The sequence below is a fragment of the Ammodytes marinus genome (assembly GCF_949987685.1).
Source record: "Ammodytes marinus genome assembly, chromosome: 14".
NCBI lineage: Eukaryota > Metazoa > Chordata > Actinopteri > Uranoscopiformes > Ammodytidae > Ammodytes > Ammodytes marinus.
The window spans coordinates 26,665,178-26,683,461 of record NC_137218.1 but is presented as its reverse complement, the minus strand read 5'-3'; the positions used below and the strand labels follow the sequence as shown (position 1 = coordinate 26,683,461).

Genomic DNA, 18,284 nt, shown 5'->3' with positions numbered 1-18,284 from the left:
GTGTGTGTGTGCTGCATGTTGTGATGAAAAGCATCTGCAGTAAAGGTCCACATGTCGGATTCGAACCCGCGACCACTGCAACGAAGGCCGGAGCCAATATGGTACGCGCTCTATCCACTACGCCACCGGAGCGCCCGAAAAGCATCTTCTTGAAACAAAGGGAAGCAGCTAGAGAGGGAGGCAAAGACAACATGAGCTAGAGATGGATTTGACGTAGTAGCACGAGATGGGAGAACTTTTAAAAGACATTTATTCCCAGGGAAAAGTTCTGAGCGACGTTGTTTGAGGACAAGCCTTCAAGCTCACTCCTTTTCTCTAAGACCAACTCATCTTTCCTCTCCTTTCTTCTGCTCTCTGGTCTAATCCCTTTTATAGAACAGACAGACAGTCTGACTGACTGGCCTGGTGGAGTTTGGGTGGCTGGTGTGTGTGTGTGTGTGTGTGTGTGTGTGTGTGTGTGTGTGTGTGTGTGTGTGTGTGTGTGTGTGTGTGTGTGTGTGTGTGTGTGTGTGTGTGTGTGTGTGTGTGTGTGTGTGTGTGTGTGTGTGTGTGTGTGTGTGTGTGTGTGTGTGTGTTTGGGGGGGGGGGAACTCCTACTTAAAGAAAGCGCCCTGGCAAATTTGGGGCTGACTGTAATTATTTGGAGGCCTCATTACGGGATCACGTTTCACCACCGAGTCATTCTCCTGCGGTAAGCGTCACTGGATACGGGGCTGACACTGTCAATAAAAGCCAAGGGGGAAAGATGAAACGCCTTTTGTTTTGACAAGACCAAAGCAGTAATGCCTCCTGTTCCTTTGCATTTTGCTAGGGAGAGAGAGAGGGAGAGAAAGGGAGAGAGAGTGAAAGAGGGAGAGAGACAGACAGAGAGAGAGAGATAGAGAGAGAGAAAGAGAGACACTTTTCCAGATGCTCTGATGGAGAGAAGGACCCTCCTGGCAACCGAGCAACCCAGGCGTCACTCTCACATCAGCATTTACTTATGTAGCTTATATAGCGTCATGAGATACCAGCGCCGTTTGATTGAGGAGCGTGGTATGACGGAGTGTGTATCAGTGTCATCTATGGCACTGAGAAGCTGGACCACATTGTGTGTGTGTGTGTGTGTGTGTGTGTGTGTGTGTGTTTGTGTGTGTGTGTGTGTGTGTGTGTGTGTGTGTGTGTAAAGGAGCCAGCTCTTTCTTGATTATTGGTCCAAGGACGTTTATGACATTTGAAGAAAAAAAGGGCCCAGAGAGCCTTGGCTTCCAGTAACCGTTGTGTTACCCTGTATTCCAAATTGCATACTCTTACGTTTTTCTACATACTACAAATGATCATAAAAAGACTCTAGTTAGCATGCCGCATAGGCACACAATTAGGAGGACGTACTTTTACTTATTTATTTCATCATAGCATTGCGCCTTGAACTTGCCTCTTGCTAATATATCCGTTGCTTCCCCGGTTGTTTTAATACAGAGGCACCGTCGATGTGACGCCACTTCCGGTGCACACTGGATTGTTGGTCAGCCCTGATGTAGTAGGCATTCAGCTATTTTTAAGCTACTACTATTAAATCTGACCTCAAGAATTGGGACATCCTAAATCTTATTTTCTACCATAGTAAATAGAAGAAAAAAGTATGGGGATTGGAGCGCAGGGTACAACACACACTGCTGCACCCAGCACTTGAGTGTCTCTTCAATAGACACCGGCTCATGCACACGTATATATGTTCACATGAAAGCACACGCTATAATGTGCCTCCAGCAACAATACATAGCTGTGCTCTCATTCATTAACCGACGCTCCTACACACAAACACGCTCACTCACTGATCTCAGGTCAGGTGGCGGGCTGCTCTGGCTGATGTGTTTCCAAGGTGGTAGGGACAGGAAGCAGCGGGTCACTGTCTCAGCCCGCATCCCCTCAGGCTCCCACTAAATAATCTTACTAACTAACACATATAATGCTAAAGGGACTCAAATCTAAGCAGCACATTAAGTATTGCCCAGTAACCCCTCACAACCAGATTCTGATCTCTTTTTTTTTTCTTCAACTATAACACGTGGATTTATTGCTCTTATTTTTTGGCAACCCCTTTTCTTTTCCTGTGCTTAAGAAAAAACGTTATGCCCTCGTTATGCAATCCTCTGCCAAGTCTGAATGAGACGGAGTTTGATTTACGCCTTCAGAGACAGATAAAGGAACGGGAACAGATTGATTCAAGTTCACTGATTTATGTCGTGTTGTTGTGACTAAATCGCTACTGTCGACCTCCGTGTGTGTGTGTGTGTGTGTGTGTGTGTGTGTGTGTGTGTGTGTGTGTGTGCGCGCGTGTGTATGTGAGGAAATGGCTTTACACATGACAGTCAGCCTGCTCTCAATTTCTCTACTTGCTGCTAAGTCCTGTTATTTTCTCACTTTTACTAGCCTGTGTGTGTGTGTGTGTGTGTGTGTGTGTGTGTGTGTGTGTGTGTGTGTGTGTGTGTGTGTGTGTGTGTGTGTGTGTGTGTGTGTGTGTGTGTGTGTGTGTGTGTGTGTGTGTGTGTGTGTGTGTGTGTGTGTGTGTGTGTGTGTGTGTGTGTGTGTGTGTGTGTGTGTGTGTGTGTGTGTGCCTGCAAGCTTGCTGGTGGCAGGTGTGATTGAATTCTTCCCTTGATAAGCACTAACCTGGCACGCCTCGGGCCTGTGCTCCATTGAATGAAAAGTCTTTTGACTTCCTCTTGATTTATGTTGTATGATGGAATAATCACATACTGATATGTGCCTTTCATCTCCCTACTCAACAAAATCCGGCCTTATTTGGGTGATTTTGCATATGGCATGTGGTCCAATATAGTTCATTAGAAGCCATATAGCCTGAGCTGATGCTGACTGAGTGGTGGAGCTTGATGCTAGGGGTGCAACAAGGTTTTCTTGTTGTTGGTTGTTGCTCTCTTTAACACACACTGAAATAGCCTGGCTCCCTGCTGGCAGCACATGAACTAGAAAAAGCTCTCTTGCTGATTATTGGCAGATGAAAAAAGAAGATCCGCAGGGGCTAGAGTAAGCGGGGAAAAAAAAACATTATTGACTTCTCACCGCAGCTACTATTTATCCCCCCCCCCCGCCCCCCCGTTTTCTTCCGTCCATGTATTTGTTTTTGAGGCTGTTAAGATTCTTGCCCTCTGAATATTCTTTAGGGGAAGTCTTTGATTGTGCTGCGGAAAAGGAATGCCTTTAATCGTGGGCTACAAAGGCTTCCGAAGGGACATGTCCCCGTCAAGTTTTTTTTGTTTGCAACAGATCTAGACAGATGAGGAGGAGGAGGAGGGAGTGAGCATTGTTAACAGTCTGTGGGGAACTGTTCTCCGTGGCCCTGCGGTTTTCTTAGTGCCTGTGAAATGGGAGACTAAGTGATTCGCTTTCCCAGGCCCCTGTCTTCTTTTCTCAGGGCCGTAGTATAACCCAAAGAAGACGTTTTTCTAGTCTGTTAGCCTGGATGCCATTTATAGTCCCCCGACAGCAGCAGAAGCAGCATGTTTCTAAGTGGTACATGGCACCAAATGGTGGTACATGGAGAGTGTTCACAGCCATCGCAGTTTAAGTGGTGTGGGCATAAAGCGAAAATAGAAGATAATGCTTAGTCTCTCGTCAAACGATAGGCAATATACATAGACACTGTGTGACCATGGAGGTGGTTGGGCCCCCGGAGAGAGAGAGGGAGAGAGAGAGGGAGAGAGAGCCAGAGCACAAACTGAAACAAAGTGCTCCTTCTGAGTCTGTTTTGGCTTCGGGGTTATTATCTGCTCAATGAGATATGATTGCACAGCCCCCCAATGCATCAACATGTTTAATATCGTTAGCCTCATCATAGCATAATTGCCTAAATCATATTTACTCTTCTCTACATTTACTCTACATCTACTCTATTCTACATCTACATCTACTCTACATCTACTTTACCCTACTCTATAACCCTTAAAATATGACTTAGGCAATTATGCTATTAGGCTAACGAAAAGTAGAATAGAGTAGATGTAGAATAGAGTAGATTTAGAGGGTTTTAGAGTAAAAGTAGAGTAAATATGATTTAGGCAATTATGCTACGAGGCTAACGATACCACACCAAGCATCTGATCTTGACCAAAGTATGCTTAAAGATTCAAGTCAGCGTTGTGTAATTTAAAGGTACATTGTGATTCTTTATGCTGACCGTATGGTAGCAGTAGGTTTCCCCACAAACCTATAGGAAAAAAAGAGCAGAGCAGGTTGTGGCATCCGTCAAGTTGTGTGTCATGAAACGTTTTTATTTGATTTTCTTTATTTTTCTTTTCTTAAGGGGCCAAGCTCAACTCGATTGGCCCTCTAATTTGGGCCTAGTAAATGTGGACTGGTAGAGGCAGCTGGCAGCGCAGCATATGGACCAGGTTACACTGCCTTCCTACAACAGGGGCTGCCATTCAGGCTACACAGGCAGAGGCTCTGAAACACACAATACATGGAAGAATCTTCAGTTGATAATTGTCCCTTTTTTCTATTTGAGCCTTAAAAGGTGTAGTGATTCTGGAGAAATGTAAGCTTTACTCCAAGAATCAGTGATTGCACACCTTTAACTCTATACTAGTGAGCAGGGTTTGGCTTTTGGTTTCGATCTGTGTCACCATGTTATTAACACTACATAAAAGTAGATCTGTTTTTGAATGCTTTTATATTCTACCATTATATGTATTACTTTTTTAGCAAACTATTATAGTTGATAATGATCTGTTTGTCCCTTTGGTGCATAGTGGCCTGTACAGTGGACAGCTATTGAGCTATGTTCTGCCCATGGGGTTTTGATGATACAGTTGCTCATCAGTGAGTGACCACAGTGAGATTTATATTATTATTATTATTATTATTATTATTATTATTATTATTATTATTATTATTATTATTATTATTATTATTATTATTATTATTATTATTATTATTATTATTATTATTATTATTATTATTATTATTATTATTATTATTATTATTATTATTATTATTATTATTATTATTATTATTATTATTATTATTATTATATATTTTTTTTTTGACACAATATATTATTAAATATATTGGTTTGTTTAATCTGTTTTAGATAACAGGATTAATAAGAAGGTTTTCCTTTGGAGTGACGTTCATGCCGTCTTCAGGGAAGCCAAATGAAAGTGTATATATAGAAATAATTGATTAAGTGGTTAAAGGACATCTTTATATTCAAATCAACCATAATTATGTCACTGAATTTTATGTCAATGAAAATGTAGTTTTCACTTTCAATGATTTGATTTGTTGCATAGGCCTGGTGGAAAGAGGTTCAGAAGGATGCTTTATTGTGTTAGTATTGTTAATCTTTTGATTTTTAGTTTCTGGTCTCTTTGTTCTCATAAGAGTGTCTCGTAAGCTCTTGTCCAATCATACAATTTAATCAAAATCAATCAATCATGTATGACTTTTCATACAGAAAGGAGTTAAGAAAGATAGATAGATGGATGGATGGATGGATTGATAGATAGATGGATAGAGGGATGGATAGGGTGAATAGGTTGGATGGATAGATAGATAGAGTAGTCGGATAAAAACACAGCTACCCCAGTGTCTTCCAAATAGTCTTATATACTTATTTAAACCTTTTCTTTTTTTTGCTGACAATTTTGCCTTCAAATATAAATTCCTATTTTTTTCTTCTTCAAATTTGCTAAATTGGTCCAGCATAATTTTTCCATGAACCTCACAAGTATCTCTGATGGGTAATAATCATAGATATTCTCACTCATTGTGGACATCACATGTATCATGTACTAGCCTCCTATCTTGAACTTCAACTACTTTATTGTAATTTACCATAAACAGATTTTACAATGAACAAAATGATGTTTTGTACGGACCACGGTGCAAACAAATACAAGATAAAGAAGTAAGCGGTAATAGACAAGACAAGAAACAGGTCAACAATGAGTCACCAGTGCAGGGCATCACAGTGCAAGTTAAAGACAATGATTCAATGTATACTGTACATTTGTAGTGATAAAATGTAGGACCATTTCACAGGTCTATATTTCCTATGTTGCAGTCTGCATCATGTACAATTTTTCCGATGATGACCAGTTCAGTTCAGTTCCACCCTCTGTCTCTCATTGTCTTTTATCTCTGCGCCCGACCCCACTGCTCTCTCTCTCTGTCTCTCTGTCTGTGCCCCCCATCTCTCTCTCCCTCTATCTCTCTGTCTCTGTCTCTGTCTCTCTCTCTCTGTCTCTCTGTCTCTCTGTCTCTCTCTCTCTCCTCTGGCGCTCCTTGTGACAGACATGCACCAGCCCCTTGTGCAGAAAGCATTACGTCATATTCCTTCTGGCCCAACCGGGGGTGCCAGCTGTTGATGTCACCCCTTGGGTCTTTTTTAATTTTCGGGATTTCCGCCATTGGGGTGAGATGAAGGGGGGGGGGGGGGAGCCCCATGACCTCATCCCAATGCAGCCACATGAAGAGGCCCACGGGGGCAGAAGCAATGCCCATGGGACAGGCCTATATACAGGGCGTGGTGGGGTGTGGTGTGGGTGAGCACAGCAAGGACCCAATCTAGTAGCACTGTGTTGGTGCCCTCTTTGATGTGAGAAAATCAATTGTGTAAGAGTACCTATAGGAACCCTACTGGAGTACGAGAAAAATACTCTGTTACACGTTAGAAGTCACCTATTACAAAACACTTGAGTAAAAGTTCAAAAGTATCTCATTTTAAAAGTATTTAAGTATCTATTGTAGCTGGTATGGAATGTATGCAAAAAATTACGATCATTAAAATAGTCAGTAGCCATTACATTTTTGCCAGTGTCAGGTTATATATAGCCTACAATGTTTTTTTTTTATAAACTCTTCATATGTTTCTGTGCTACCATGCTAATTCATAAAGTAACTTGAGTGATCATATACATGTAGTGGAGTAAAAGTATAAAGTATCATGAAAAGAATAGATTCAAGTAAAGTGCAAGTGTCTCAAGCGTGTACTTCGGTAGAGTACTTTGAGTGAATGTATTCAGTTACATTAGAAAATGTGCGATTGTGTTTTTGCGCTCCCCTCCTCGACTGCCTAACCGTGCTGTTACCTCGTACTCGTGACAGCATGTCTGTGTCTCGCAAAACACTGCCGCGATCCCTTGAGCTCTTAAACGCGGGCCTTTCAGCGGCTGCAAATTTCCTTCCCTTTCAAAAGGGGGATCAAATGTTCCTACCAAAAGAAGATCTCTCTCTCCTTCTCTCAGTCCTCCAGGCGCAGAGCAGGGAGTCGACACCGCCACCCGTTGTAATTGATTATGGAGGGTGCCAGAAGTTTTTTTTTCCTTTTCTTCCTATTGATACGGACCGAGTCCAGTTTAGAGAAAAGGAAACGCCTTTATTTGAGCACATTTGAAGCTGCTTGTTAAGGTCACATACTGTAAATGACATGTTTGACTTTTTTTTTTAAAAGCGCATTGAATAGACAGACATCTGCCTCCTATATGTCTTATTGGTTTACAGCTGTACTATGTTCCCCCAACCTTCACCTTTACTCATTGGAGGAAGATTTATTCTTTGTTGTTAAGTTCATTTAAGTTCCTTTATTTTTAAATTTACACAAGGTATATCGAAATTCATTCTTCGCATCTCCCCTCTCAAGTTACCACACTTCGGAGGGGGTCAGAGCGCAGGGTCAGCCATTACGGCGCCCCTGGAGCAGTTTTAGGGTTAAGTGTCTTCCTCAAGGACACAATGGTAGAGATGGTGGGCACCGTAGATGTTATACCAGCCACCACTAGTTTTACAACTAACACCCTCCTGTCCGGTGCCAGGGGTCAAACCAGTGACCTTGTGGTGACTAGTCGGCCCCCTTTTCCTCTCCATCCTACCACCTGTGATACGTTGTTTGACAAAATGACCCTATTCCCTTCTTTAACTACTTCAATACTTGTGAAGAATTGTAATGCAATGCCTCAGTTATAGTGCAGAAAAGAAGAGCATGCTTCGACCAAAACTTGTTCGAGTGTGTCAAATATTTCAGTCGATTCTGCCTGTGGAAGTTCCCATCTCTCTGTGTGCATGTGATGTCCCAGGTCTTGGGTATATATGTGCAATTCACATTTTACCACTGCACCGTGAGGGTTCACAACAGATTTCAATGACTTTCAGAATAACAGCTGTTAGTTTTTACATTCTGTACTTGTTCTTGTGTTTTTTATGATGTTTTGTAAATGTTGCTGTTGTCATTACAAGTCTGTACTTTGAAGATCTCTCTGACGCATCTCTCTGACAGAAAAGGATTGTATGTTTTTTTACTACTAGTGACACATTAGTTTGTTTTGTTCTCTCTTGGGACGCTCCTTGTGTATTTCCCGAGCATTTGTGATTCTGGCTCTTCTCATGAGGCCCACACACCTAAATCCCTAGTACAGTAGACATTTAAGAGATGCGGATATCTTGGTTCTGGATATCAGATACTGTCCAATATCATCATTATTTTACAGTTCTTTGTTGGTGGTGATATTGTGTGGAAGGTTAGGAAGGCGTAAGCAACACAGCAATTTTAATTTAAAAGAGCAATAAATATACACAAATGCAAAAAAACTGCTTTGAACGATTTTAATACCGAACATCAGAACTCAACTTTGGAATTGCTTAAAGGAATACTTCACCCATACGAAACCAGCGTTCTATCATTATAAAATAACTATTATAATATAATGAATGTGGTTTTTCTTCCCTCAGTCTTCCCTTAGTCTTCCCTTGGCCCAGCTGTCCTGTTAATCCTAACCCTTACTGTGATGTCACAGTAAGGAAACTGTAGGGTTAGACAGTGAGACCATAAAACACTCTTTCTGCCTTTTCTCAGGCTAAGATGATCTATTTAATTTTTTTTTTGCACATTTATACTAAATAGGATCTCCGAGTTCAATACACCTTCATATTCCAACCGGTGAAGTAGGCCTTTAACTATTTTTAATGTGTGCTATATCACATAGCTACGGTCTTAATTTTTTTTTTCTTTCATAGCGAAATTAACTTAGAAAAAAACTGACTATGGAATTATGATTCGTTCGTGGATCGTAGTTGTATAAGTCTGATAAGCAGATTGCAGCCATAACGGAAGACATTTCGAAAAGATAATCATCCGAAGATTGTTATCAGTGATTGAATGTTTTGCTCTCCTCATATGAGTTATTATTAATAATAATAATGATAATAATAAGTGTCTCTCTCTCACTTTCTTTTCAGTATCACCCTCTGTCTCTGTGCAACACGAGTGAAGATGACCGACAAGATAGTGTGTTCATCACCATTGTCAAACTGGAGCACAGGGTCCCAAGGTGTCTGCCACTGCTCGATAAGGTACGGCACACAACAACACGCACGCACACACACACACATACACACACACACACATACATACACACAGTCATGCACAGACACACACGCGCACAGACACACACACACGCATGTGCGGACACAAACGCACACACACACACATACACACACACAGTCATGCACACACGCACGCACGCACACACACAGTCCTCTGAGAAACTTCCCTCTGCGTGACCCCTTCCCCTGCTCAGACATGACAGCACACAGACAAGCCGTCTTGCCATCTTGTCGTCTGTCCAGCACCTCTTCCGCTCTTGGATTTGGACTTTAAAGGGGGGAAGATGTTTTGAGAGGGGAATGATTTGGCAGGAGCTTAATGTTTTGTTCAGGACAGGGGATCTTACAGAGAGCTTGTGCTTGGACAGAAGGGGGGGGGTGGGGGCTCATAGCTCAGTGCTGCTATGTAGCAAGTGGCAGTGAGCCCTGGCTTTGGATGTGAGGCTTTTCAAGCCCCAGCTGTCACTGGTCCGATCCCAGCCAGCCAGAACCAGACACTCGCTGTTCTCCATTTCTGCTTCCCTCTAATATGAACACACAGCAGCCAGAGCTCCATAGATTCCACCCACAATCGTTCCGACGTACATTATGCCTATGACCTAAATCACCCTTGTGTTTTAAGTGTTCCACCATACATTCTGGGGCCCGGCATATATCCTTTAACTTTAAAAGTAGTGTGATCTAAAAAGCTATTTTTCCCTCCTCCGTTTTTTTCAAGTGGTGACAAATTAGCAGGCAGGAGTAAAGTTAGGCGACTGGCTTTTTTTAGCCTGTGTTTTCTTTTCCCCTAATTTAAAGCCATGTTTAGGAGCAGCCCGCCGTGGCGACGATGTAGAGACATTCCCACACACTTTCCCCCGCTCCCTTTCTTCCTCCTCCTCAGTGGCGTGCATAGAGGGGGGGGGGGGCAAGTTGACTTTATAAAAAAATTATTTATTCAAACTAGTTTATTTAACATGTTGGCTAACAGCACTTCTACACTTGGATTTCGGTCATATAATGTGCATTTGAGCGGACCAGGTGCCCCTTTGGTTTGACTTAAGGGCATACATGTAACTTTCTACCATGTTTGACCAACTGAATGAAGGCTACCAATTCACCACTGTTCATAAAAAAGTTGACGAATTAAAGCACTGCCCTCTTTTGCTGTTCATGGCTCTTTTGATACGTCAAAGGTTTATAGTAATAGTTTAGCCCCGATGGAAATGCTCATTTCAGTTAGCGCGTCAATGGAGTTTTCCATTTTAAATTAGCATTGAGCTAACGGACTGGGTGCTGATTATTTGGCACATGGTTGTAAAGGTTATGCTAGCATTGCAGTGGAGTTGTATGTACAGTATAGGTTCTTGTATGTATTAGAGAGTCTGTTGTGCATACCACTGCTCCTCCTGTTGCCCCTGCAGTGGGAACCAGAGCTAGCGGGCCGGAACCAGGGGGTGGGTGGGGGGTGGGGGGGAAGCAAAACAGCTCTGATAAAAGCCTTAATGGCAATGCTATGTTGTCCCATAAACAAAACACGCTCTCTTCCCCCCTCATGCAAAAAGCACCCTAGGACAAAAGGCTGCTGCTGCCTCCGAGTGCTTTCTCCCTCCCTGCAGACAGAGCGCCTTTGAAATCAGGAGAAGTGAAGGAGGGAGGCGAGGGGAGGAGAGAGGGGAGGGGAAGTGTGTGTGTGTGTGGGGGGGGGGGGAGGGTCCTTCTTGTTGTTTTTGGTTGTCCCGGAAAGTATGTGTTGCAATAAACTCCACTCCAGCAGCCACCTGCATCCTCGCTTCCTTTTAGCCAGATTCAAAAAGCTTTTTGGTCGTGGTGGATTTATTGGGGGGGGATTCATGGTGCAGCTGTTGTTAGGAGCTTGCATTGCTCTCGGCCCCCTCGTTTGAAGGAGGACGACTGAGATGGTTTGGGGATGGTGCGGTGCCTGGTCCAGCCCCTGGTTCTCTGGATGGGACTTGTTTACACTGTTTAGTCTGACTGTAACCCGCCCCGGCCTGATCTATAGATACCCCCGCAGGCCACAGAAGGGCTCGTGTTGCACCGCACACACTCTGAAATAGACTGTAAACCAAACAAAGTGTAGCCTGAAAAACCTTAGGAAGATAAGGTTTCCGTCTTCCAATTTTTGTTTTTATTTTGGGTTTTTTCGGCGACATGGAGATTGCTCCGCTGATGTGCAGTGATTGGTGCCGCCTGCTTACTAATGCTCTTTTGTCTGTTTGAACCAAAATGGATCTCACAGCTGGTTAGGTTATAGAGTTGACCTCTTAATAGAATGTCTATGCTGCACTTCATCTCCATCTTTAAAATCAAGTCAAAACACTGGTTGTGTTCGGAAACGTCCTCCCTCCTACATACTCAACATCTATATACTACATACTGTCTACTTAAAGATTGATTGTGTATGCGAGGTGTGTCGAAACATTCACACTGAAGTATATTCAAGCAATAAAGAATTTCTTCTTCTTCTTATAAGATTCCGGTCGTTTAGACGCTGTTTAGCGTATTACCGCCCTCCACAGGTTAGATAACTAGATTTTTACATACAGTCCAGGGGCCTCTACGAATAGTCCAATCTCCTAACCTATAAGCCTCCTTTCCTATGCCTTAACCCCAAACGTCATCGGGGTTAAGGAGAGATGAAAAGGTGCTTCCTATCGAACATAGGAAAAGACAGCACTGTTTCAAATTAATTCGACTCCACTTTTCCTAACCGACGTCATTGCGCGACGGCGAGTAGTGCTGACGTGAGTCTCTAGCGTGAAACTACACTACACTACTACAACAAGCGCTCGTTTGATCCATGCGTTCTTTTCATATTGATTATTTAATCAGGTTGTCGCCAACAAAGTGAGAATCACTTAGATCGGACTTGGCCAAGGGGAATATTTAAGGCCACTTGAATCCCAATTCACATGTGGAAAAAAAAGAGGCTACACATATGTTGATGTTGAAATGAACTGCCCCCAGTAGCCTAGTCTTCATTAAAAGTGAAGTTGGCATTTTATTTTCTTATGGTGTAAATGATGTGCTACAAAAATAACTATTATGATGTTGGTCTTTTATGAGTTCTTTATTATCTTTATGGGGGGGGGGGGTATTTTGTTTTAGCCGAGTTAAATCTTCCTCTCTTCTCCTCTCTTCTGTTTTACCTCTCGTTCGTATTCGTGTAGAGTCGGTAAACTCCGTCGGTGGCTTGTTGCTTTATATTGCCGCCGTAAAGGATTATGGGATACCACTATCTCCTTTCCTTTCGCATAGGTTGGTCCGGAGTAACCTATGCTAAAGGAGGGTTAAAGGATGAATCGAGGCTCCTTTCCTATGCCTTTCCTAAGCATTTTGAGAATTCGAATCACCTATCCGCCGAGTACTTCCGGGTCATCTCGATAGGAAAGGAAATTTCCTATGCAAAAAAGAGAATCCGTAGAGGCCCCCGGCCCGTAGGCCTGTTGTGCAATGCATTGTGGGGCGGTTGAGTAGGAAAAGTATCCAATCGATCCATACCCAAAATCTTCCCGGAAGTTAGTACTCATCCGGCAATTCTCGCATACCCAAACTCGCATACCCAAACCGTCACATACTCAAATTGAAGTCAAAATGAGTATGAGTAGGACGTTAGTACACAGCCACTGTCTCCAGATCCCCTTCATAAGGAGTAGTGCATTAAGGCCTCTAACCATCGCCCTCTGGTGCACTAGTCTGCACCACTGGCCACCTCTCACCCACATCCACTTATTTGCATGAAATGAGCCGTTAGAGCCTTCAGTAGAAGCACATTCTAGCTTAGTGAAGACTTTTTAAAGTCTTTAAAAGTCTTTAGAAACCACACTGTACAATACTGGACATTTGAGAACTACTGTATATTATTATAAGTAGAATTACCTAATAAAATATTATTGTAGATCTGTAGGAATTAAATGATTTGGAACTATATATACTATAAATTCTTTAAATGGATCATTTATGTTTTCTTATATGCAATTATTCTCTATGTATATCCACCATATTCAGAACATTAGCCCACACACATATTAAATATGTATGTGTTATTGTTTTCATGAAACTCATTAAGGGCGGGGGGTGGGGGGTTCTTTCCTAAACCTAAAAACTTAGTTGAGATGTTGTGATATACAGTAGAGTCTTTTCTGTACACACCTTTCCTAAGTTAACTTAAAAAGAAAATGTATTAGAAAATCATCTAAATCCAAATCCTTCTGCAGCTCTTAGCTATCTATACTTGGATCTCTCTCTCTCTCTCTCTCTCTCTCTCTCTCTCTCTCTCTCTCTCTCTCTCTCTCTCTCTCTCTCTCTCTCTCTCTCTCCACACTCCAAATCAAAAGCCTCCACCGCTCCAGTGGTTTTGCATCATTACACAACACAGCACAAGCTAGAGAGGCCATGGGCTTTTTTTTCTCTGTTGTTCTACAAAGTGCTTTCTGTCTGCTTTCCACTAGCCGGCCTGACCAGTCTTCTGATTTACACCCAAGCCCTGGAAAGCTTCTCCAGCTAAGTCACAGAGCAACACATGACTCAGCCAGAAAAGGGCCATGGAAGGCAGCTATGCCACCAGCGCATTTCTTTCAAGACAGACAGTCAAACATCATCCATAAGAATCCATTGTTCTGAGAAAGCAGCTTTGTACAGTGATGGAGTCCATGGCCCCCGTGTCTGAACTTGTTGACTCCGTAGAAAAGCTCTCGCTTATTGATTCTGCTCCTCTCAGATGAAAAGGGTTTAGGCCTGATTGTTCAGTAATCCGGTTTTCTTTAACTAGGGTTTTCATGTACAGTACGTGTGTGTGTGTGTGTGTGTGTGTGTGTGTGTGTGTGTGTGTGTGTGTGTGTGTGTGTGTGTGTGTGTGTGTGTGTGTGTGTGTGTGTGTGTGTGTGTGTGTGTGTGTGTGTGTGTGTGTGTGTGTGTGTGTGTGTGTGTGTGTGTGTGTGTGTGTGTGTGTGTGTGAGAGTGTGTTATTGGATCACATTACCTTGCCCACATTTTCCCAAGTCATGATGACAAGGTGGCCACTTTGTAAGTAGGCAGAACCCAGGGATCCAAAGACAAGCGTCATTGAGTGACCTCCAAAAAAGCGCTGTATAAATCCTATCAATTATAACAATTACAGCAAAATAATGTCAAATTGAGTATAATACATTAGTATAAACGCTGTAAAACAAGATGGCATATAAGTAGTGCAAAATAATGTAGTGGATATGGTGCTAAAACGGAGCAGTGTGGGTGCTTTTTCTCCGCAAACCATAGAGTTTGCTACTGTATTAGCATGCACAGTCAATTCTTTGGGGGTCTGACCCAAGGTGTTTTTTGCGAAAAATTCCGAAGTTCTACTGCTTAAAGTTTCTTTTGATTATGCCCTGCTTCCTTCATGAAGCTTTATCAATTAAAAGGGCTGTCAATTCACCATTATACCATATGTACCACATAGATCCTTTATTCCTGCTGCTGGGGGGGGGGGGGGCACTGGATTAGATACATAGGCCAATCATTGTAACTGCACCGTAACATGTATTTATTTATTGAGATATTAACTGAGCTCAATGCTGATCCGTTGCACTGACAGGGTGTCTGAATGTATAATTGATTATGGTTCTGTTTTCTGGGGAAAATAAAGTTGATTGAATTGAATTGAATTGAATTGAATTGAATTGAATTGAATTGAATTGAATATATACTGTCAGCCACTGTAAAGGCAAGACATACTAGAAAGAGTAGCGCTTGTAGATAAACCTGGTCCATCAGGTCATGAGAAGTAGTCTGACCCACGGTGTCCTCTAGTGTGACCTAACGTTCAGGAAGACAAGTCCCAGTGGCAGGAAGTGGTAGAAAACAAGGGAAGCCCACCATTGAAGGAGAAATAAATCATGGGCCTCATGACAATGTTTTTGTCTTCTTGTGTGTGATTGTCTGTTTGAGAGGGGAGGGGGGGGGGTGAGTGACACTGACCTCAGGCCATTCCTGTCTGCTGTCTTTTAAGCAAAGACAAGGGGGACTGGAAATGCAATGGCCGCTGCCTCCTGGCCGCTCTCTACTCCAGTAGCCCAGTCCAACGTCTCCAGTTGATCAGAGTCGAGTGGAGGAAGGAGGAACACAGAGGGGACATCTGGAAAAAGGGAGATATATTTCAGCTTTTTAGAGAGTCAATGCAAAAAGCAGCAGGTACACAATGGACATGTTGGCTAGTGTGAAACGCATCAGTGTTAGCACACTCCTGGGTTTTTCCTTTTGATTTTCTCTCTCCTAAGTACATTCATTGTTTGCTAGTTGCACGGTTGTCTTCAGAGGGATAAACTATGTTCTGTTTCTTTCTTCTTCTTCGTCAACATTGGACTAACTTCTGTAACCTTGGCCATGCCGCGCTAATTGACAAGCTAGTGCCCTTCTCCTCCTCTCAAACTATTGTGTTGCACTTTTTAATCTTTGAAGCAAAACGCACACACACACACACACACACACACACACACACACACACACACACACACACCTTAGCTTTCTTGTTTTTTCTCCCATATATCAAACGCTGCAAATCTTTGCATGAAAAGTTGGGACGTTTCTAAATCTGTTGAAAAAGGTACAAGCCCCTTCTTGCTATCGGATAGGTTTTGACTGCTATGATCGTTTGGTCTTGAAGTAGCCTAGTGTTTGGCTTACATCTGTTCCTACTACCAAGCAGCAGTGTGAATGTGTGGTCACATTATTGGGGCACAATGCTGCACTTGCTAATGTGCCAATTATTTCTCCTACTTCAACTAAACGTGGAAAATAAAATAGTATAGGCATACCAACAAGCACACAGGAGCGTTTGGTGATGTTGTAAAGTTTATCTTTTGACCTGCTCCCCTTGACTACCAGGGTTTGAGCTAAGCTAACCTGGGTGAGCGACCTTTACACATTTCTATATATATAAAAAAAAAATGCACACGCAGTTACAGGAACTTCAAATGATGATCTATTCCCTTAGAAACAGTAACTAATCACATTCCTCTGTTTGAGCCTGCATGCCTGACCCCCTGTCGACACAGCTTTCCCTCCCATTTCCTCTGCTGCTAAAGTTAGCCACTGTCATACATACTGGCCATATCAATGTGGAGATAAGTCAGTAGGAAGTACTTAGCTCTAGAGCCCACTAGCAGCCCTAATGACTGCCTGCTCTTCAGTCAGTGCACTCATTACGGCTCCCATGATTTATGCTTGTAGTTTGATTAGCCCGGTCTAATTTTCTGGGGCTCTGTCTAATTTATTTATTTTGTCTTCCATTACAGTAGATGCTGTTGTGACTGTGGATGTGTTGGCCTGAGGTAGTGTCCTCTGTGTCTTGTTCCTCTCATCTAGCTGTAGATATTACAGTACATATACAGTGGTGTAACGGGTACCTGAAAGTAAGAGATACTTTACTAGAAAAATTACTGTTACAAGTCGCCTACAAAACTTAAGTATATTAAGTATCAAGAGTATTTGTGTAAGTATAACCAGGAAATGTACTTAAAGTATTACAAGTAAAAAGTGACTGTTCTAGTATTGTATATAAGACTATTATTACTCATGCATCAATGTAAAAGGAGGGGTTCTAGTGGTTTGACTTAAGTTATCAAAAGATGGACTGTGCTTGTAAGCCTATACTGTTTGGTACTATACAATAATGAATAAACTCTTCATATTTTGCTAAATAAAATCGTAATGGGTAAAGAAACCAGTAGCTTAAGTTATCATTATCAGGTAAATGTAGTGGAGTAAAAAGCAGAATATTACCCTCTGAATTGTAGTGGAGCAGAAGTATAGAGTAGCATGAGAGGAAAATATTCAAGTAAAGTACAAGTTCCTCAAACTTTTACTTAAGTCCAGTACTGGAGTGAATGTAGTTAGTTACATTACAACACTGCCACGTGACACTCACAGTTTATTGTTACGTTCATAAAGCCCAACAATGGACACCTTTGTCAAGTCGTCCCCTTATTATCAATAAGATTTGATGTGAGACAACAGGTGTTTTTTTCAAACTTAGTTCTTGTCAGTTACCGAACAATCAATAGTTTCTTCCTAATAGGCTGTGTCCTGTCTGTGCCCACTCCTCACATCATTGTAGGCCTCTGTTACCTGCCCATGTACGATCAGTTTATGGTAAAGTTGGTTGTCAATAGGATTGTGCACACAAACATTCATGGCACTCAGAGGATGAAGCCTGAAGAGTTTTGCTCATCTAGCACCATCATCAGGCTTTACTTTTTTTTTTTTTTTTTTTTTTCGGAGCAATTTTCTTAAACAACTGTTAGATTAAATGAAATGAAATGTGATATAGTGTCACTGTGTTTATCCCTTGACTTTGCATCTATAGAGTCACCAGCAGGGTCAGAATGTTAATGTGTTCAATGCTTTGGTTTATCATGAAAGGCCTGCAGACCTCCCATCAGCCTCAGCTCTATACTTTCTGCCTAGTGGCTAAATATAGCAACTAATAGCATTGTAATAGGTGACTTGTAACTAGAATCATTATTTAAAAAAGTTATCTCAACATGTTTACTCAAGTATGATTTTTCAGGTTCTCTTTTTACACCACTGATGCCAAACTATGTCATTTTGGTCTTTGCAACATTGCTTGTAGAAGTCTGAAGTGATGTAGTGATGTAGTCAGGCACAGTTGATTGTTTCCACTGAACGAAGGGCTTGGAGAGTAGGAATAAGCATCCTGGAGTCATGGACGTCCACCATGTATATCTGCTGTGTTAGAAGTCCCAAGGTCAGGATAACAGCTTGATAGGTCTGGTGTTTTGGAACCGTCACACAAAACAAGGAGAGCCCGTTCCCATGGGACTATGCCCAAAAAAAATAGACTTTAGACAGGGAAGAGCCCGGAGGAGGAATACTTCCTTAATGGGAAATTTTAAACTTCTACT

General features: G+C 42.2%; 1 protein-coding gene across 1 annotated transcript in view; it reads left to right on the top strand.

The window, feature by feature from the left end:
- The window catches only part of rnf43 (ring finger protein 43), a 90,875-nt gene that overhangs the window by 46,526 nt on the left and 26,065 nt on the right, over positions 1-18,284 (top strand). Inside the window, exon 2 of the mRNA XM_080041671.1 lies at positions 9,238-9,351. Within this exon, the coding sequence (XP_079897797.1) occupies positions 9,238-9,351 (114 nt within the window). The remainder of the gene's footprint in view (positions 1-9,237; positions 9,352-18,284) is intronic.